Below are 21,569 nucleotides of genomic sequence, written 5' to 3' on the forward strand. Positions count from 1 at the left end.
GGGCAGAGGGATAAGAAGGAAGGCACTTCTGGTCCCAGCTTAGGCCAAATTTATACCAAAGCTGAAAAAAATGTATTGCTCGTTCTCTGGATTTTGGAGGAATTTGTGATCGGTTATAGGAAATATCTGGGTGGGGGGCAAAGTTTTAAAGGAAGATGTGACCCCTCACTATCAGAAACAAGAGTCTTGAGTGTACTTGCTTAAGGGAGCTGTACCTGCAAAGGCATCTCTGAGCAAGGGGGAGAGGTAATCTCATATAGGCTTTGGGGAAGCGTGGAGTTCAGTGATGGGTCAACTTTCAGAGTGTTTAGGAATGGTCGACCTTTGGCTCTAGAAGCACCGTCAATGGAGTGAGGCCGCTGCTGACTGGTTATTCTCAGAAGGGTGGGCTATGACTGAAGGAGCACGCAGTTCCAGGATCATGGTTACTGAAACAAGTGGTCACAGAAGAAGCCGGGTAGATAACTGGTGCTAAGAGTTACTTGTTACTATAGCCACATAGCAATCCATCTTTTCCTAAGAGGATGGGAAGAGAAGCAAAGAGAAGGGAAGAGATGGCAGGGCAGTCTACACATACATGAAGATGAAGGGTCTCAGTGAAACAGCCCAGGTGGAGTCTTTGTGCTAGAGCTAATCCTGATTGGCCAGGACTGGTTTCTAAAGAAGGATCCCAAAGGCACCCAGAGTTTCCTGGATTTGGACTCAGGACTCGGTTGTGAGACAAGAGTGCTATCCCCTCCTTACCTCCGCAGGTCTGGTGAGAAGTTGTATTTCCAGTTGATCTGGGGCGGGGGAGGCATAGCTCCCGGGTGCCCCCCTACCCTCAGGTTCCCCCCAACCCTCAGGTTCCGACTGGGCCCTCCCTCCTGAGTGATGACCTCCATGACCCCAAAGGGCTGGCCCGGGGTCCACGAGCCCATCAGAGCCTGTGAGGCCTCAGAGCCTGCGAGGCCTCAGCTTCTGCCTCGCTGTGTGGCAGCTGCGGCCAGCTGTCAGCCCCCTGGACCCTCCAGAGACTCTGGGGCTGGAATTCCTCAGGCAGATTTCTCACCCTCTCAGTACTTCCTTCCAGCTTGTCTGGCAAATGAAAAGACTTCACAGGCTTCCGAAGAAGACTGTGGCAGGGACAGCTTTGGAGGGATAAAGAGCTCAAGGAGGGGCGGATATCACCATCATTACAGTCTAAACCTCAGACCCCCGCTGGGGGCGTCAGGCGGTTACATGTCTGTAAACAACCGGGGCTGCTGGCCTGGCTGTGTGAGCACAGAGGCTCCCTGTTGCTGAGTGGCCCACACGGTGACTCATGGGGGGCCCGGGCTGACTGCTGGGTGGCGGTAGCGGGTGGGGGGAGCCGGGGCCTTAGATGGGAGAGAAGAAGGGGAAGGCCTAGAGATGGGGGCTGGCGGCGGGGGGGGACCCTCCTCTTCCGAGTCCAGTGAGGACAGGGGCTGATTCTCCAAAGTGCCTCTATGGAAGGTCAGTATGGCTGCAGGGCCCTCTGCCCGTCACCCAGGTAACGCCCTCTCCGTGGGAGGAATGCGCGTGGGAGGGTGCCCAGCTTCGTGGGGAAGCCCTCACCCTCCTCCCCGCCGGACTGTCCTGCCTGGTGGTTGCCATGGTAAAAAGCCACCTCAGGGGCTAGAAACACACTATCTTTTTGGCCCGGAGCCCCATGGCCTGTGAGGTAGGATCCACAGATGGCTAGCAGGGACCAGGCCCTCATCTGCCTCAGTCACAGCCAGCGTCAGGGGAGGGAGACCACTCCAGGCTTCCCTCAGGAAGGGGAAGGGTCAGCCTCCTCTAGGAAAACAGCTGCTGGGCTCCGGTGCTGACAGAGCCGTCTTTCCACACCAAGGCTCTGTCCTGTCACCGCCCTGTCTGGGAGCCTTGGTTTCCCACCAGCGTGTGCAGAGGGGCCCGTTCTGTGGACCCACCACGCAGAGGTCTGGCCTGCTTCTTAGGTTTGCAGCAGACACAGTTCTCCTCCCCTCCTCTCCTCTGCGCTCCATCCTGAGAAGAGATGATGCGGTGAGGGGTAGAGAGCACGGGTTTTGGATTCAGATCTGGATTCAATTCCATTCCTGTCACTTACGGGTCAATTGTGAAATTCTGACTCACTTAACTTCCATGGCTCTAGACGCACCTGGCCCTCAGCTTCTTCATTTGCAAAATGAGGATATGGAAATGGATTATTTGCAAATTTTCTTTCAGCCTGGAATCCCAAGATCATGTCACCCTCCTGACTAAAACACTTCCGTGCCTCCCGCTGCTTCTCAAAGTCCTGCCTCCCAAGGATGGCGCCTGGGGCCCAGCCCACCTTCTGGCCTTATCCATCACTCCTCTGCTGCACCTACTTCAAGCATCAGTGACACTGAACCACTGGAAAACCCCTGGCTTTCACACCTCTGGGTCTTTGTTAGCGGGTTGCCTCCACCTAGAACACCTTCCCCAGCCATCTCCCCGCACTCAGGCTTACCTATTCCTCAATGTCACTGACTTTGCAAAGCTGGCCCTGACTTTCTCCATGGGTAAATCAGCTCAGCTCAGATTTCTTTAGTAGCACTCCATCTGCCTTTGCTGAAGCTACGTGGCCTTATTTCCTTCTGTTGTGATCACCTGTGCGTATCTGATTCCTTTGACGAGTTTTTCTAGGAGCAGGGACAATGTCTTAGCTGTCTCTGTGTAATCTTAGCTAATCCAGGTGTTTTACTGGGTTCAGTTTCTGCCTAAGAACATTAAGGCCTTCAACATTAGGGAAGTGTAGCAACATTCTCCAAACCCTTCCTTCGCTCCCCACGCTGTCTTAAATCATCAGAAGCTCCAAAGAGAGCACCGAGCTCTTTCTCTAGCTCTGGCCCTGGAGTCTTTTATTTCTCTCTCAGAATCGTGCCTTCTCTCTCTTAGTTCTCAGGTAGACAACTTAGTCTTTCCAGCTAAGACCTCTCTCTTTGTCCTTATTTCTTCCAGAATGGGATTTTCTTTAGTAAGTGGAGACACCGGAAAGACTTTCACGTGCTAACATATTTTGCCCCTTCACACATGTATCTGCTACAAAATGCTTGGTCCTAGTAGATTCAAAAAATGTTCATGAATGAATGAATGATCAGGGTAACAAGCCCACATGCATAATTAAGACCAAACTCTACTTCTCTCCATCCCATGCGCTTCTTCCTAGACAAAGCCACCATAATTGGTTGTCTGGATTGGCTATAGCCTTCTAGGTGGTATTTGTACCTCTGGTCTTGTGCCCTTAGAGTCCATTCTCCTCATGGAAGGCAGAATGCTCTTTCAAAAAGGTACGTAATATCACTTCATTCCCCTGCCTGAAACCCTCCAATGGTTTCCCTTTACATTACAACAAAATTCAACCTCCTTACCCTGCAGAGCCCTTCATGATCTGCCTACCTCTAACATCACATCTCCTGGCCCTCCCTTCCTTACTCATCACGCTCTAGCCACACTGGGATTCCTTCTAGGCTTTTGCATCAGCTGTGTTTTCTGTTCAAAGGGCTCTTGTCCTGTTTTGGAGTGATCTTCACATGACCATAACTTCACCATAAATGTCACCTCCACAGACAGGCCTTCTGTGACCTCCTGGTTTAGAGAACCTTCCCCAAACACTGTCTCATCACCTTTCCTTATTTTCCATTCAGCCCCTATTGCTGCATAGCAAACTGCCCCCAGACACTTTGTTTTTATTACATCTCATAATTCTACGGATTAGGAAATCAAACAGGGCACAGTGGGTACAGCTTATCTCTCTCTTCTCTATGGGGTCTGGGGCTTCAGCTGAGATGACTGTAATGCCTGGGAGCTGGAGCAACTGGAGGCTGGCTGATACCCCTGCCTACATATCTATACATATCTATATTGTTAGCTTGGGCTTCCTTCCAACATGGTGACCTCACAATAGTTGGACTGCTTACATGGTAGCCCAGGGTTCCAAGAGACCAAGGCTTCTGCCAGAAGGACTTGGAACAATTATAAAGTCCCTTCTGCTATACTCTATTGATCAAAGCAGACCCAGGTCAACTCAGATTCAAAGGAAGGGCCATCTCTAATATGCCAGAACCGTATTCTGGCAATAAGACATTTTCTCATTAATTTCTCTGTTTATATGTATAAATTGCTTATTGAGCAAACCGTGGGAGTACAAACAAATGAGTTTCTTTCTCTCATCATTGCTTCTAGATTAACTATGTTGATTCTCCTTTTCCTGTTTCTTAATAGCATCTTGGGCAGATCTTCTAATGTTCCTGTCACTTTAATTTATTAAAGGTCCAGCCCCATCTAGGTTGGTCCATCCAATTTAAGACTAAGCCCTTTCTCTCCCCTGGGCAGGGCCTGGACTTGGCTCAAGGGAGCGGGGAGAGGCGTAGTCTGCCCCTGTACTCCTCTCTACTTTCCTCGCCAAAGTCCCTTTCTCTTTTTTCTCAGGGTCGGGAAGGAGAAATTAGGGGAAAGTTTCTCTTAGCTGTGGCCATTTCTTCTCCAGCTATGAATGTGCCTCGTATGACAGGCATCCAGATGCCCACTCTCGTGTGGGTGCACTGCAAACTGCAGGGCTACCCCACACACTGTTCCCTACTGTGTGCCCTTTCCAGATCTATACCTGACACCTCCACTCAGCTACTGTCCCAACCCTACATCCACAGCCTCGAGCCTCTGGGGTCTCATCATCTGCACGTATCCCTCTTGGGAGAACATGGGAAAGGAGGCTCATGGCCATTCACCTTCCCCCATGTCCCCCTGGAAACTCCTGCTGGAGGTGCTGAGGTGTCCCCTCTCCCCATCCTCTGTCACTCACTAGTCAGCTCTCCATTCCTCCAACTAGCCACCTAGCACATGGGCTAATCTGAATGACAAATCCACTCCAGGGAGACGAGAAGGGGCCAGCAGCCCAGGTCTCTGGTGACCTCCCCTCCTTCTCTCTCCTTTCCCCCTCCCTGGTCCTCCGCTTATGGAGACTGAGGAAGGGGATGCTGGGTGATGTTAGAGCCTAGCAGGATTACTTCAGCCATCTCTTAATAAATCCTGTAGGCAGATGTGTCCAGCCCCAAATTGCTTCTTCTTTGTTTTAGAGTGTGGGATACTCGAGACCCCTTTTTCCTAAGTTATGGTCCAGTCTCCAATCTGAAAAAGAATAAAGTCCACCCAACATCCTTAACCCACGATTATGGTCTGTCTCTCCACTAAATATAAGATCCATGAGAGCAGGTCCTGGGAGTTTTATTTCCCACTGAATCCTTGGTGCCTAGGACAGTTTCAGGTACACAGGTGGGGCTCCACAAATATATAAAGAGCAAAAGAAAAGGGCCTTCTAGGTCCTACATGATTTGAAAGGATGGCCAGTGTAGTCAGGTGGACCAGTCAGCTCCTTTCCTACTGACTCCTGCTGTGAGGCTCTGGCCACGGATGCAGATTTTTGCTTCTGGCCTCTGGATGCTCCCCTGGTCTCTGTCTAGTTCTCTACAGAGGTGGCTGGTCTGGGTGGGGAGGTAGACCTCCATGCGGGTGACTTGTGAATCTGAGAGCCTTGGAGATGCTGCAAGGGCTGCGGTAGGGTCCCTGGGGCCACATCAGAGCCTAAGGGGGAGGGGTGCTCTTCTCAGTTCTCAGTCCCTCCGAGGCAACGGCTCGGAATGCGTACAGCCCAAGAGTGGAGAAGCTGGAGAGAAAGTGCGTTTCTTCTGCAAAGCGTGTCCCCCGGGGCTGGCCCACCCCTACTCTGTGATCACCAGCCAGAAGCACATTCTGACCAGACTGTCCTCCAGAGGGGCCCGGGCCTCGGTGAACAGACCACCAAGGGCCTCAGCAGGGCCTCCCCACTCCACCTACCTCACTGGACCGTCCATGGCTTCCTTCCAAAGCCTGGGGCGGGCCCCTGCCCCCGGGCCTTGTGGCTTTGTCTGAGCAGCCTGCAATTAGAGAGAACAGGGAGCTCCTCTTCCCAAAACACAACAGGAAAACAAACACATCTTGTGGGTCAAAGGTAGAAGGGAATCAGAGAGTAAGTGTATGGGATTGAAAAAAGAAAAAAAAGCATTTTTTTCTCATTTCATGCCAAGGTGTTCAGGAGGAAGACAGGAAGACAGGAGGTCAAAGGAGGAAGAGATCAGGCAGCATCTGCCCATCCCTGCATTCGGCAGCCAGAGTGGGTTGGAGGTGGTGCAGTTCAGTCCCCCGGGGCCACGATCTGTGGCACCTGGGAGCCCCCATTCACTCAGGGTCCAGAGGGTCGGGCACTGGGCTGGGTATAGGGTGGCCCTGGGGGAAGAGGAAGGGGACTGTGCTCTTGAATTTGAGGGTGATCAGGGTGGCTGGGGTCAGGGCCTCCCAAGTTTGGGGCCAAGCCTCCATCCTGGGAACCCCTCATTATGGGAGGAGTGGGCCTCAGGGTTGTGCCTAAAGCACCTGGGAAAAGATGCCCCAGGGAGCTGCGGCAGCAGGCTGGAGCTACCCCCGGGCAGCCTTGGAGCCCACGGTCCCTTTTACTTCTGCCCTGCTTCCATTTCCTGCTATTGCCCGCTGCTCTGGCAGACACACTCCCCTGGAAAGCTGTTTCCAGACTAAAGTACTTTATTCAAGAGAATCTGGCTTGGCGGTCAAACAGCCACGCGGGGGCAGCTTGCTCCATGTCCAGCCTGGGGCCACTCTTTGCCTGTGTCCCTGGGAGGGGAAGGATGGTGACGCCCTAGCGGTAAAGAACAATGTCCCAGCACAAGCAGTGGCAAGATGTGAGGCCAGACCTAGGGGACAAGGAGTGGCCAAGGCCCCCAGGCAACCACTGTTCTCCAGAGCTGAACGTTCTGATCTCCAGGGGTAGAGCTGCTGCCAGGAAGCGGGTGCAGAGCTGCTGCCGGCTCACCCTGCCATCAGGGCCCGTGGGAGCAGGCTTCTCCACTCCCACCCCGGCCAGGAACTCCCCCAGCAAGGGCTGCTGGTCCATGCAGAGCCCAAGGCCGGGGGGCAGGCGGTGGGTCTCCAGTCCTTCCCTCTCCAGCCCCCTGGTGACCCCCGGAGCCTCTGGGGCCTGGCCTGCCCCTCACAAAGCCACACGTCTTGCTTCTTCCCAAGCTGAAGCCACATGGGTCTGTCTTCTGTCTTTCTCTCACGTTCTGTTTAAGGCACTGAATTCCTGAGGGTCCTGTCCCTCCCTGCCCCTCCTCTTGGAGGGAGTGAGTCATTCAGCAGGGATACAATTGGCTAATAAATAGAGGGCAGGTGCCAGCAGGGAGGTAACTGAGAGTGTGACGGTAATAAATACACGAGCTGGGTGTGGGGTCTCTCTCCTCCGAGGGGCTGGTTACCTCCGGGGAACAGTATCGCCGCACCTGCCAGAGACCAAACACAGAAAGGGGGTATCAGCCCAGTGTGGAGGGTGGGGTCCCTCCTATGGGAGGGGGGACAAACCCAGAGGGGAAGCTTGGACAGGGAGCACGGGAAGCCTGGATCTCTGCTTGCACGAGGCCAAGAAGCAGCTAGGAGCTACCCTTCACCAAGCACGCACCCAGGTGCCCAGCCCCGCACTAAGCACTCTCTCATTTACCCTTAACAATATCCCATGAGTAAGGCACTATCATCTTTTTGCAGATGAGGAAGCTGAGGCTCAGAGAGGTCAAGAAACTTGCCCAAGGTCACACAGCTAGTCAGAGACGAAGTCTACTTTGAACGCAATTTGGCTCCATGCACCAATGCCTTTGCTTACTCTGGGACAGCAGTCTTCAAACGAGGATATGGGAACCCCTAGGTGTACGTGAAGATTGTCCAAGGTGTATGTACTGATGGTTTTAAAGGAATTCGTTTTCAGCCTTCCCATGTACTCTGCCTGAAAACTGTCTGCGTGAGAGGTCCACTTCCCCCATCTTCCCCACCTGAGGTCTGCTTCCCACCGTCTTGTTCCCAGCTGCCCTTCTCCCTTAGGAAGGAAGGAAGCATCTTGTCCATTCTAAATCCTGTTACAGTACTTTTCCCCAAGGTAAAAAGGATTCAAGGGGACACTGAATAAAATAACCATCTGAGACATTGTTGTAGGCGTTGAGAAAGGAAGTATGGTGACTGACTGGGTAACCAAGTGTTTTGCAAGCGGGGTGGTTTCCAAGTCTGCTTTCAACAAAATTGAAGAACAGCTTAACCGGATTGTCAGTTAATCTGTCATGAGAAGTAATTTTTGTAGCAGATCACCTTGGGGTTTTTGGCAAACAACTTGGAAGGAGATCAGGTGATCGAGTGACATCCAGCCCCATTTACCTGTTTATGTGAACATGGTTTTTCAGTCTTTTCATCTATAAAAAACGATGCACAGGAATGGAATTACTATTGAATCCTGCCTCAGTCTGGCAGGAGGTAACATTCGTTACTGAGTTCATTAACTAATTGAAAAGAAGTAGCTGCCTCCATCTCATTGAGGTGCATTCCCAATAAGATTGATTGTACTTCTGCATTTAGCATCTAGTAAAATATGATGTATTTGTGCTGTTTTGATCAGTTGCTACTACTAATAATTATTGTGATAATTCATTCCAAGAGAAAATTTAATTTCGAGTTTTCTGCTCACAGGAAATTTAAAATAATTCAAACCATTGTTGTGGCAGATAAATATGACAAGGCGATACATAAAAGACGTTTGAATATTTAAAAAAATACTACATTAGGCTGAAATTCTGTGGGGAAAGTAAAATGGAAAGACAAGTTCAAGGAAAAAAGAAGCAATGGAAATATTCAACTATTAAAGGAGAGTGTTCATCTATTTTTTTTGTTGCTGTTGTTCATTTTTTTTGAGTGGATGATGGTATTAAATTAGGATGGCTTATTCCACGGGATACATTTGGAGAGTGATATAATGGCTTTATATTAAAATATTAATATTCACGATAGGCCAGAAGTTGCATCCTTTGCAACTATTTACAATTTTGATGGAAAAGTTCAATGTCAACTTAAAAGTGAACAAGGGAGCGCATGAGTTTTCGAATTTCTTTCAATAGATTCCCGAATGAAACGTTTGGAGACTGCTGCCCTAGCAGACAGAGGACAGGACGCTTTCCATCTGGGGCTGCCCAGCTGGGGAGCCCTGCACTGACTACGCTGCCAGCTCCTCCCCCCGTCGCTGCTCGGGCCCAGGGGAGAAATCAGGGGCATGTGCCTGCAGAGGACCCACCCAGAATCCTCCCCGGCATCCCTATCTTCACAGAGTGGGATGGAAGTCTCTGCTCGTGCAGGGGTGGGCTCATGGGGTAGGACTTGGTCAGCCCCAGTCCCATGGCATGAAATGATTTCCTGAGTCCATTGGTGGAAGGAGACAGGCCCTGAAGGAGAACCGTGGTGTGACTGATTACTGTGCATGTGAAATACTTTATTTTTACTCTTTACTCTCACAGATTTGGGGTTTCCCTTCTCTAATCCTGCTCTCCCAACACTCAGGCTTGGACTCCAGCCTAGTCCTCCGGATGTGAAGCCACATGGGCAGGTAACATGGAGAGGGAAAGGGAAGCGAGTGGACCCCAAGGCTCCCTGGGAGGGTGGGAGAAATATTGGTCTGGGAGCCGGTGAGGGGCTACACCTTCCTCAGGGCCACCAGGAGGTAGCCCTGGCTGAGTTTTTGGACGTTTTAGCACTAGAATGTAAGCCCTGTAAGAGCAGGAATCTTGTTGGTTTGCCCACTGGCGTACCTGGCACACAGTAAGTGCTTAGTAAATGTAGACCGACTGAATGCTTGGTGGACCCCCTGACCCCTCATTCTACACACAGAGAAAAACTTGGCTCAGAGAGGTGACGTGACCTGCTCAAGGCCACACAGAAACTTAGAGCTAAGCCGGGACAAGAAGCAAGGCTTCCTGGTTCTTGTCCTGGTTCACCTGAGGCTTCCTAGGCCCTAGAATCTCTAGGTTGTAGCCCCCGACCACTGGCTTTGTCCCTCCCAGACCACTGACCCTGCTGGCAGGGTTGGGCTCCCCTCTGGCCCAGCCTCCTTGCCATCCCTGGGCCCCCCGCGCACTCACAGGTGGCAGTCTGTGTGTCTCTGCTTCTCTCTCTTCCTCTTCCCCCTGCCCTTGGGTCTCCTCCTGTAATAAGCCAAAAGCGTCAGGACAGAGTGGCTGGGGGCCCCCATGCTAGGACAGGGGCTGGCAGGCCTGAGAACAGCCCGGTGCCCCAGCCAGGCTGCTTACCTTTCTGGCTTCATCTTCTCCCGCAGAGGCCTGGGAAAACAGAGAGGAGCAGGGGAGAATCAGGAAAGGAGTAAGCGGGGGCTCCCTGCCCCCCTAAGCCCCCTCGGACATCACTGGCGCTGGTCCTGTAGTTGGCACTGAAGCCACTAGGGGGTAGCATGGAGCTAGTTAGGGAGAGATGCCCAGAGGCCTGGGGGCTTCCGCTCCCACGCTAGCCTCTGGTGACCCCACCAAGAGAGGTGTGAATGCCCTCTTGGGGGTCCTCTCCACACCCTCTGCTCTCCTCTGCCTCTTGGCATCAAAGCTGGGGAATGAGTCTGCTCTCTGCTGCCTTTCTCTGTTCACTTCCTTCCCTCGCACCGGCCCTTCCTTCCAGGGTGCCCTCTGGGAGTTTCCTCGCTGACAGTGAATGAGGGGCAAGGCCACCTGTCAGGTGGACGTCGTGCCACCCCCCACCCCGAGGATGCGTGACGGTGCAGGCAACAGCAGGGGGCCAGGGTGAAGGGTGGGGTGAGGGGAGCTGATTGAAAGCCCCACAGTCACCAGGCTTGTCCTGGCTCTGCCTCCGGGGGCTGTGGCTGTTGACCCAGAAGGGAGAAGAAAGGTGGCCCTGTTGCCCAGCCCTCTGGAAGGGGACAGGGCCTCAGTCTCCCCTGGGAGCCAGAGTGAGGTCAGGGAAGGCTCCCTAGGCTGGCCATCTGCCTTGGGAGCCAGGGCAGGGTACCAGCGCCTCCTGGGACTGCCTGGTCGTGTCTCTGCCACCTGGGACCAGTCAGAGACACTCTTGGACCCTCAGTCTTCTCATCCGTCTGCCCCAACAGAGAGGCTGTGAGGGCAAAGGTGATGTGGAAGGTGAAAGGTCACTGTCAAGCACTGTGCCCGGGAGGGTTTGTTACTGAACTGTTGTTATATGGCCAAGCCCTGGCAAGGGGGGACAGGAGGAAACAGATTGGGGCAGGGCCTCTAACAGTGGTACAGTCCAAGAGGGGTGGTCAGAGCCCAGGACACTAAGCAGGACCAAGCCCAGGGCAGTACTGGGGCTCCTGGAGAGTGTGGTAACGGCCACGAGAGGTAGCAAGAAAAAGGGCAAGCTTAGGGCTTAGACAGGCTGGGGTCCACTCACTAGCTGTGGCTAATCATGTAACCATAGCAAGCCTCAGTTTCTTCATCCGTAAAATGGGATGACAATGGTACCTATCTCCTAGGGTTCTTAGGCGAGCTGGGACTTGGTCTGTCTTGCTCACCACTGTATCCCAAGTATCTGGGACAGTGCCTAGCATACAGTTGGTGCTCAATGGATGTTTATTGAATAAATGAGAAAACACAGTCAGGTGCCTAATGCTTGGCGAGGCACAGAGGAGATGCACCATAAATGGTGGTCCTCCCCCTCTTCCTGCCCCAGGATAGGGCTCAGGACCTCTTGTCTGGTGCCTCCATCCATGGCCCAGGGGTACCAGGAGAGCACCTGAGCCCATTTCTCTCTTCCCTGAGCCTGGTTGGCAGTGCCAGGCCTGCTGCTCCTGGTAACTAATGCTCAGAGTACCCTGGGCACCAGCAGCAAGATGTGCTGGTGACAGGCTCTCCCAGGTGGGGGAGCGACTTTAAAGAAAGCTCCTTCCCTCTGCCCTTTCCCTCCCACCAGGGCTTGTCCGTCTCTGCGCGCCTCAGCCAGTTGACCCCTCCCGTGGGCACCAGCCTGGCCTAGAACTAAGTCCAGTCACTTCTTCCAGGGCCGTGGCAGCTGCCTCCCAGCTTGAGGAGGGAGATGGAGTGCCCTGAGCCTGGCAAGTTTGGGAGGGACCCTGGCTCCCTCCATCCCTGTGGTTTCTCAGCAGCTGTGGTCCAGCTGCTGGGGCCAGCTCCCTGGGCAAGACCGGCCGATGGGGAGACACAAGCAGCTGCCACTGGTCGCCGATTTCCCTGGTCTCCCTCAATTAGGAAGCAGGGGCGGGCAGCCCCTGGCTGAAGCTGCCAGGCTCGTGGGGGCTGTCCCTGTCACACCCGAGGGCCCACCTGCACTCGCAGCGCACGTGCTGAGAGAACGTCAACTCCACGTAGGAGGGCCGGTCCCCAGGGCGGATCTTCAGGAGCTGAGGGGAGAGGAAGGTTGGGTGACTGGATCGGGGGTGGCCTGGGGTTTCTAATACTCCCTCCAGCCTCCCCTTGCATGAGGACCAGGCTCCCTATTTCCCACCAGCCTTTGGACTACACACCCTCATTTCACCTTGAGTGTGGGGCAAATAGCCCTCCCGCCTGCATGTGGAACTGAGGCAGGGCCCTGTCCCTCCCGTCCCAGGGCCACCAGCATAGCAATAGTGTAGGAAGGGGGGCCCTCCTCTGGAGGCAGCAAGACCTATGTTCAAAGCTTGGCTCTTCCACCTGCTGAGCAAGTGAAATAACAGCTCTGAACCTCAGGTTCCTCATCTGTGAAATGGGAATATCACTTGGCTCCAAGGATTGAATGTTGAGGTAACATTTCTGAAGCACCTAGCATAGTGCTTGGCATTATTCAACTAGTGCTCAAAAAACCATGTGGGTGTGAGTGTGTAAGAAAGCTCGGGGCACGAAATGCCAAATGTCCCTGGTATAAACAGGGACATCTTGAATCCGAACAGATTTCTTTTCCAGCCTCAACCAGATATCCTAGGTCCTGGGGCAGGGCTAAGCCAGAGGCTGAGAAAGCTGGTAAGGGAGGAGGTGAGGGGGCTCAAAGCTGGGGCAGGGGTTCAGGAAGGAGGGGCACTGTGGTTCAGGAGGATGGGCCTGGCCATAAGTCCCAGTCCTGTGACCCTGGCCTGCCCTCCTTCCCTCCCCAGGCCCCCTCGGGGGCAGGTTCTGTGGCCCTCTGAGCAGCACGTGGACAGAGGGGCGGGCCCGGACACGAGGAGGAGAGCCTCCCTACCTGCATGGTGACATTGACCGTCTCCACTGGCACACAGTGCAGGTTCTCATCGCCACAGCAGCCCGTGCAGCGCAGCAGGGAGACGCAGGACGGGCTGAACATGTGCTCCACCTCGCTGGGGTACTCAGACACGATGTCCACCAGCCTCTCCAGGGCCCGGCAGTAGCTACGGCCCCACACTTCCTGGAAGGGCACCACTGCGAGGAGGCACAGACAGCTGCGTCAGGCCAGGAGGGGCCTCCTCCTTGAAACCCAGGCCCTGCAGGTCCTCCCAGGTTCAGCCCACGCCCCCTCCTCCAGGAAGCCCCCAGCCTATGTGAGCTCCCCCGGCTCTGAACTCCTGATGTGATCCCTCTGGGATGACAGCTGGAACTCCAACTCATCTGCCGGATGGAAATCCCAGTGGAACGGAATTTCTCAGCCTCTTGAGCTCTCAGCTCTATTCTCAACTCAGGGACCCACATCTGCCTCGGTGCCTTGAAGCTTTGAGGAGTGTGCTCTGGCAGCTCCCCAGGCCCTCTGGATCTTTCTTAGCCCTGACCTGGTGATTCCTCAGTCTTGGGGAATTGGCAGAAAACAGTCAGTTCTGCAAGACTGGCTTGCAGAGTCCCACAGGGAGGGTTAGCCTTCCCCTTAGTCCTTGTTTCCTGCCCCACTCTGGGCCAGCTCCTCTGCCTGGTGGCCAAGACTGCAGCCAGCAACATGCTCCATTCCCGTGCTCCATTTCGGTCAGGCCACCCTCGTGAGAGCTCGGGGCCGCATCACCCTAATTCCCACTTGAGGTCCATGCTCCTTGCCCCCTTCTCGTTTCTAACCTAATAAAGCCCACTACCCACTTCCCCAGGCCCGCCTCCCTTCCTCCTCTCCGAAGCCTTCTCCTACTTGTCCAGCATGAACAGATGTTCCTTTTTTGAGCATAACTCAGCCCCAAGGGCTTGCCTTATCTCCGTCACTGGTGGCTCTTATCTTTTTTTACAAGCAAGTTGAGGCTCCTTGAAGACACGGACCCAAGCACCCAGTAAACACAGGCTAAGTAATTACTGATTGATTAGATGATAGTTCGCTGAAGATTATCAGGGACATCCCTGACCCCCACGATGTCCTGGTGGTCTTGACCAGGATCTTCTGGGGGCTGATCTGGAGTCTCTCAAAAGACGTTGCTCCTTCAGGGGAGGGCCTGGGGCCTGGTCCCAAACAGAGGCTCACAGGAAGTGAGTAGCCAGAGCCAGGAGACCTGGCTTCTAGTCCTGGCCCTACACTGGCTGTGTGACCTTGGGGAGGTCACTTCACCTTTCTGGGTATATCAGTTTCCTCAGCTGAGGAAAAAGAAGAAGGTTGGGAATAGATGGTTGCTAAGGGCTCTCCCAGATCTGACAGGCAGTCTGTGATTCTGTGCACACAACCCAGCCCAGCTGTGAGACCGTAAGCAGAGACACATCTCCAGTCCTGGGTCATCCTGCCCTGTACCTGATGGTCGTCCTCAGCTGGTGGGGGAGGACAGGGAAGCTGGGCCACCTGGGGACACTGCAGCCTCTGCCCTAGAGCAATGGCTTCTCTTAGCAGCCCCTCACTACCTTCCATGTCCCTTCCTAGGAGGCAGAAGGGGCTGAAGTCCATTCTACTGAGCCTACGAGGACGTGAGTCTCAGGGTAATCTCAGGAGAAAAATAAACTTCAGCCCTAGCAGAGGCCCTCGGGAAAGGCTGCAAGCTGGTGGAAAATACCCAAGAGGCAGTGTGTCCACGTGGAGCTGGCTGAAGCGGCCACAGAGCAATAAACTGTGCTTATCTGGGCGTCTGCTGCTCCATTCTGCCCTGTCTGCTTAGGGGGCACTAAGTCTGGGCCCAGGGATGGGAGGGAGACCAGAGACCTCCCTGATCCTGCCTCTCCAGGCCACTGGGTCACTCTCCCTGGACCCAAGTGGGAAACAAGGCCCTCTCCTCCAGGCAGCCCAAAGCCCCAGGGAAGCCAGCCTTTGCAGGGAGAGGTCAGAGGAGCACCTCCTTATTGTAACTCTGTGAGTGCGTGTTTAGTCTAAAATCTTCATAAGCACTACACAACTCTGAACATTTAATCTCTGCCTTGGAAAATATAAATAACAGCAGAGGGATAGCCAGCTGCCAAAGTGCCACAGAAGGTTCAGGGTCCTGCCCCGGGACCAGCCATCAGGGAGGGGGAAAGGAGCGGAGAAGGGGCACCCCGTCCCCCTACCATCCCGCAAGCAAACTCCACCCAGCTGGGCCATGGGGCCACCGCCAGGTTAAGCAGAGCCGCAGGGCCTAGGAGGCAGAAGGGATTTCCTTTCCCCTCACCCACCACGCAGACTGCGGCAACAGGACCCAGGCTCCAGGGCCCTGAAGCCCACCGCTTTCTGGGCCTCATGGCCGGACGGTGTTGGGAGAGGGCTGAGAAGGAGGTGGGCTGGGCCTGGTTTACCTGGCAGCCACCAGGAAAGGGGGCAGCTCATTCCTGGGGCTGCTGTCTGGGTGTGTGGAAGAAACAGAGGGGGCTGGGCGAGGGGCTGGCTGAGGGAGTGCTGTGACCGCTCCCAGCTGTGGGCTGAGCCCCTCAGCAAAGAGCTCTGCTCAACTGCTCCTGAGGGCACTTCCTCTGGCCCCAGATCTGCTCAGAGGCCGGGGTTGGGGGAGAGGAATGGAGGCTGTGGCCGAGGCAGGCGCCTGGCTACTCCCGGGGCCAAAAAGTGGGCTCTCGGCTCTCTTGCCAGCCCTTGGGCGAGCCTCCCGTCTGGCTCCAGCTGCCTACCACCCAGGACAGAGGAGACCCCAGATGGGAAGTGTTTCATCCTGAGAGCAAGCTCCTGGCGGGGGGGCACTGGGAGGGTGGGGGGACCGGGCTGGGCAGAGCCACTGGCCACCAGCCCGAGCCCAGCAGGTATCCTCTTGGTGGTCACCGGCGGGGCACACACCCAGCCTGCGGCAGGGGACACCCTGCTCAATGCCTGCTCAGCTGTGAGCCGTGGGGAGGCTCGGTGCCACGTGCTCCAGCTCTGCCACATGTACTGAAGAGTGTCCAAGGCTTTAGGTGACCCCAAGGGTCTCTGTGAGCCTCAGAGCCTTCATCTATAAAACGTGGAGAATACGAGTGCCTTCCTAGTTCACAGCTTGTGGTCAGCACAGAGTTATAGTAAATGCCTGATAATATTACCATGAATAGTAATAGTAAAAAATCAACGTCTGTGGCTGCAAAGCACAGACCACTCTGTCTCTTGTCTGGTGTTAGGAGGGGATGGCATTTTCAGGATTTTGATAACTGGGGTCCAAAGCTCTTTCCCTGGTCATGATATGGGCTCCCTAATTGATCAGGATGACAGGTGAGCTGTCCTAATGGATGGACACTTCCCGGGTCCCTCCTCACCCGGGTCCCTGGGAGATATATACTCCTGTGTCTCCTCCATGGAGTCAGAGAATCCTACAATCTGAGAAAAAGAACCTTAGATATCATGTAGTTTAATGCTCCCATTTTATAGATGATGAAACTGAGGCTCAGACTTCTTTGATAGCTGTTATCTGAAATATACTAAAAGCATCAAAAAGGCCATGGGGTGGAGGTAGGTGATGGGTCTCTCTCCAAATCCCAGAGAGCATAGTATTGTGCCAATCCCAGAGGGCAAGCAGGGTGAGGGAGAGGATATCAATGAAATCAACGTCTGCTACCACCCCCACCTTCTCAGTGCCCAAGGGGCCTGGGACTCAGCCGTCAGAGCATGGCCAGGCCCAGGAGAGGTTGGCTACCAGGCAGTAGAGGGAGGGTGTTCCCAGCTCACAGAGGTCACCACGCGTGTGCGTGTGCATGTCCCTACATGCTCCCTTTCTTCCGTGGGAAGTGGTGTGTGGCCTGGCTGCACGTCTCGGAGAGGCAGGGAGGGAGGAGCAAGGCAGGGGGCCTGGCATGGGCCTCCTGCCTTCTGCACGTATGTCTCTTTGGCAAATTGTCTCACCCTTTGAAGATTCCCTCTTGATGCAACCCTGGGTGGGGAGTGGAGGGGCCAGGGAAGGCAAAACTCATTCTGTCTGTTTGTAATCAATGGAAAGGCCTCGTCAGGTCCTTGAAGCTCCTCCAGGGCTGGCTGCTGGAAGGTCCTCTTGTCCCTCCCTGGTCCTCTTGACTGCTGGGCCACTGCACCCAGCTCATAGACCCCCAGCCTGGCCCTTGGCACTCATTGTCTGCACTGCCCTCCAAGACCCCATCTGCCCTCTTACATCATGCTGGGAAGGGGCTCTGATGAACCCCAACCTGACGAATCCTGGGTAAACGGGCCCCAGCCCTGCTCTCTGTGTGCCGGGTGACCCTGGCCCAGGAAGACACCTCTCTAGGCCTCTGGGTCACAATGGGGGGGATCTCTCAGGCCTTGCCAACTCTGTCGGCCAGGGCGTCAGCCAGCTTGCAGACTCTCCCCAGCTCAGTATCAGCCTGCACCCACCCTTCATGCCAACCCTTCCCATCCTCTGCAGAGGCCCAGGAGGTGAGGACTTGGCGAGCCGTGCACCCGCCCCTCCAGCCCCGCCCCCACCCCCTGGGCCCAGGCAGCTTACCTTCCACCTCTGATGAGCTGTTCGCAGCAGACAAGCCCCACTGCTGTGGACAGAAAGGTGCAGAGATGAGGGGGACCACCTTGGGCCTCTGCGCTCTGGGGCCTAGTGTGTCGGTAAGATCATAGAGGCCCCTCTGACTCTGAGCTCCTTCCCACCCGCTGCACACACTCTGCCCTGTCTCACAGCTGGCTCCTTCCAGGTGCAACGAAAAACTCAAGGGACCCTGGGTGGGTCTGGGTCCCACCCCCTCTCTGGCCTCAGTTTCCTCATTTGGAAAGGGTGGGAGGCTGGAAGCTTTTGGAGACCCTTTGCCTGCTCTGTCCCAAAGATCTGGCCATCCTTTGGGGTCTCCCTTCTACCCAGCCCCCAGGCAGCCCTGCTGGCCCTGTGCAGCTCGCCTTGGCTGGGTGCCAGAGCCCAGGGGGAGGCGATCAGCTGGTGAGAGCCGAGGCGCTGGAGCGGGTGGCGCCAGGAGCCGGTGCTGCCGGTAAAGTGACACCTCTGACCAGCCCTGCAGCAGGCAAGCCGGCGGCGGGTGGTATGGCCCTTCCGCCCCGTGGAACTGCCCAGCCCACCCACTTCTGGGCTGGGGCTCGGGACTCCCAGGGCAGTGGGACAGCGCAGTGAGAGGGGAGCTCATTGGCTTTGTCAGGATTTCGCTGCCCAAGCTGGCTCACAGCCAGACTCACCCAGCTCCTGGGAAAAGGGCCCTGCTCACTTCCCCAGGCCCTGCACTCAGGACCTCCAGCTGCCCATCCGGGAGAGAGGGCACAGTGGGACCCTTGTCTTGCCCCCAGCCCACCCAGGAGCCCTGGGCTCAGCCTGGAGCCTTGGTGGGGGGCAGGGCCCAGCCTCCCCACCAAGAGTCTTTTCAGCCGGCTTTCCCTCCACCAGGCCAGGTCAGAGGTCCTGGGGGCGCCTGCCTGGTCACAGGGCCTCGACCCTGATCACAAGGCCAGGGACCCGCCTGGGATTAGTGGAGAGATGCTTTTAGCAAAGCCACCAGGGCTCCAGGGGCCAGACAGGAAACCTCCCTCCCTTCCCTGTGGCTTCCCTGCCCCCGCCAAGACAGACCCCGGAGCTGAGGTCTGGGACAGCCCAGCCTGCGGACTCCTCCCAGACGACGTGGTCCAGCCTGGCTCCTGGGAAGTGTGTGGACATCCTTGGAGGTGCTGCTCCCGGGAGTGGGTCTGTGATTTCAGAGCCCCCTGTTCCCAGTGCTGGGGGGGTGGGAAGATCAGGGAAGCCAGGCTGCGGGGTGGGGGTCTTACCTGGGGGGGCACAGCAGGCAGCGCCAGCCCAGCCAGGAGCTGCAGGAAGCAAGTGAACAGCCTCATGGCAGGCATCTTCTCAGACGTACCAAGCCAGGGGGCTCCAGGGGAAAACCACCATGCTCGTACCCCGGGGGAGCCCCTGGCACAGGAGGACAGGAGCTGAATGGGGGGCTAGGTGCCCCCCTCACTGCTGCCCCGAGGTCCCTGTCGGTGGCCCGAGCATCCTCTGGAAGCCCTGGGGATTCTGGAGCCCGCAGGTAAGGCTGCGGCTGGGGCACCTGGTGCGGAGGGCCCGGCAGGGCCGGGTGGTGTGGGGCAGGCGGGTCCCTGAGGAGGGTCCGTCGGGCGCCCAGTGCGACCCCAGGTCCTCTCGTGGCTGGCCAGTGAAGATGCAGTTTCTTCCTCAGACAGCAGCTCCCTTCTGGGACTGAAGCTTGTCGGCCGCTGGGTTTCAGGGGCCGCGAGTGGGGGCGGGGCTGCAGGCCCGCCCCGCCCACCGCCGACGAGGCTCCAGACCCGAGTCCTAGGGAGCGGCCGGGCGCCGAGCGGGGCCAGAGGCCGGCCGGGCGGCGCGGACCTGAGCGAGCTCGGCTGGCAGTGCGTGGAAGGGGCCCTCCAGATGCGGGCTTCACCGCCCGGCGGAGCCCAGCCCGCAGCTTCTCCCGGGACGCTCGGCGCCTGCTGCCCGGGGCGCCGGCTGAGCCAGGCAGCACCCGGTGCCGGCCCAGGAGAGGGGCCCCCAGCTTGGCTCCCGCTCTTCCAGGCCGGCCACCTTGGGCGGGGTCAGCCAGGTGTGGAGCCCAAAGCCTGCGAACAAGGCTCCTGACATTAGGCCTCTGCAGAGATGCAGCTCCAGACCCCCAGGAAGGCAGCGATTTGGTCTGGTACTTCACAGTGCCACCTTATGCCATCTCCATAATCCTCAAGGGTGAAAGAATTATCAACCCTATTCTACAGATGAAGAAACTGAGGTTCCAAGAGTGCCCCTCCCTGTATATGTTGTACATACATATGCACTCCTGAAAAGGGTGTGTGTGTGTGTGTGTGTGTGTGTGTGTGTGTGTTTAACATACAGAGACAAAACCCATGCCATGTGGCTGTCTCTTCAGCCCATGCACCATCCTCCTGGCCAGGCACTCGGACGGCAGACACCTGGCTGGGGCTTCAGCACTATTTCCTCTTGTGGCAAGCGGTTTTCCAGGCCCTGCCTGCAAGCCGGCCACATGTGGCTTGGAGAGGGGCCTGCTAGTACAGCATCTCCTCCTGGTCCCGGGAGGAGGAGGAAGTGCTCCAACATGGCAGGGGTCTGCGGAAGGGCCCTGTGTGTGCATGTCTCTGTGCCTGTGTGTGGGCATTTGTGTGCGGTTGTGAGGATCCATGTGTGCTATCAGTCTCTGTGTGGTCTGAATGTCTGTGTGCATCTGCTGTATGTGCAAATGTCGCTTTGTGAGCATCTGGTCTCTTGGTATCTCTGTATGCCTGTGTGTGTGTGTGTATGTGCCTGATTTTTCTTCTGTGTTTGGAAGAGTGTCTGAATGTGCATTTCAGTGGGATTGTGAACTTGTATGCCTGCCTGTGTCTTTGTGTGTGTGTCTTCGTGGGTGAGTATCCGGGCCAGCTTCTGTGTGTGACTGTGCATCTCTGTGTTATTTGTGTATGCCTCCCACAGTCCTCGAGTGTTCATCACCACCACCACCCTCCGCGCACACTTCCTGGCTACAAGAACCTGGCAGGATTTGGGGTCATGGGTTGGCGTGGGCCTGGGGCTGGTGGGCCGCTGGGGGAGAGGAGGGAGGCCTGAGAGGCGGCCCCTACATCTCACATTCCAGCCAGGAAAAGAGAGGCCAGGGCAGCCCCAGCTCTCACCCCAGTGACCTCTGCGTCCGTTGCCTGCCTGCCCACCCACGCGGGGCTGCCGGAGATGCTGCCTCCTGCCTGGCCGGCCCCAAACCCGGAGGTCCGGGAGCCAGGGGCCAGTCACCAGCCAGCTAAGTGGGGGCTGCAAAGAACTTTCTGACGAGCTCCAACATGCTAAGGCTCATGGAGCAGACAGATTCCTTCCTGGGCCCAGGGTCTTGGTGGAGGACGTCTGGGCATTGCTGGGGTGAGTACATGTGTGTTTGTGCATATCTGGATCATATATGCTTGCCCATGATATCTGTGTATACATATGCATGTGTTTATGTGGGTCTTTGTTTTGGATTTGGATGTGTGAATGTGGACATGGGTGTGTTTTGTGTATGAGTGTGTGTGTTTAAGTATCTGTTTTGTATATGCTTGTCTATAACTGAGTGTTTTGAGCACTTATGCATTGGGCACCTTTGCCTATAACTGTGTATGTATAAGGGTGCATAGATTGTACATGTTGTGTGTGTTTGTTTTCATTTATCTGTCCTTTCATGCAACATGTATTGCTTCAGCCATACTATGTTCTAGGCACTGGGCATGTGGTGTGGTGGTTCCCTTGAAGTTTACATTCACAGCCAGGGCCGAGGAGGGGGTTGGTGGGTAGGTACAGATGGGTGGGAATGCTGCAGCTCCCTTTCTACTCTCTGGAGTGAGCTTGATGCCTGGGAAGTGTCTACGATTCCTACAAGTGCACCTCAGTCTTTTTGTCACTAAACTGGAGACCATATCCTTCTAAACTTGGCTTCTTGGGTTGTGAGATGAATTAG

General features: G+C 55.7%; 1 protein-coding gene across 2 annotated transcripts; it reads right to left on the reverse strand.

The window, feature by feature from the left end:
• Positions 1-6,517: 6,517 nt before the first annotated feature.
• PGF (placental growth factor) lies at positions 6,518-19,305 on the reverse strand. Of its 2 annotated transcripts, XM_082617357.1 has the most exons (7): positions 18,892-19,305; positions 17,621-17,663; positions 13,069-13,265; positions 12,180-12,256; positions 10,167-10,196; positions 9,999-10,061; positions 6,518-7,334 (listed from the first exon to the last, which is right to left on the reverse strand). In XM_082617357.1, the coding sequence occupies exons 1-7, from the start codon at positions 18,964-18,966 to the stop codon at positions 7,307-7,309; spliced, it is 513 nt and encodes a 170-aa protein (XP_082473483.1). In that variant the 5' UTR covers positions 18,967-19,305; the 3' UTR covers positions 6,518-7,306. The 2 variants fall into 2 exon arrangements, with proteins under 2 accessions (XP_082473483.1, XP_082473484.1); XM_082617358.1 differs by lacking the exon at positions 9,999-10,061.
• Between the last annotated feature and the right edge of the window lie 2,264 nt (positions 19,306-21,569).

This window comes from Mesoplodon mirus, assembly GCF_964341445.2.
Source record: "Mesoplodon mirus genome assembly, chromosome: 4".
NCBI lineage: Eukaryota > Metazoa > Chordata > Mammalia > Artiodactyla > Ziphiidae > Mesoplodon > Mesoplodon mirus.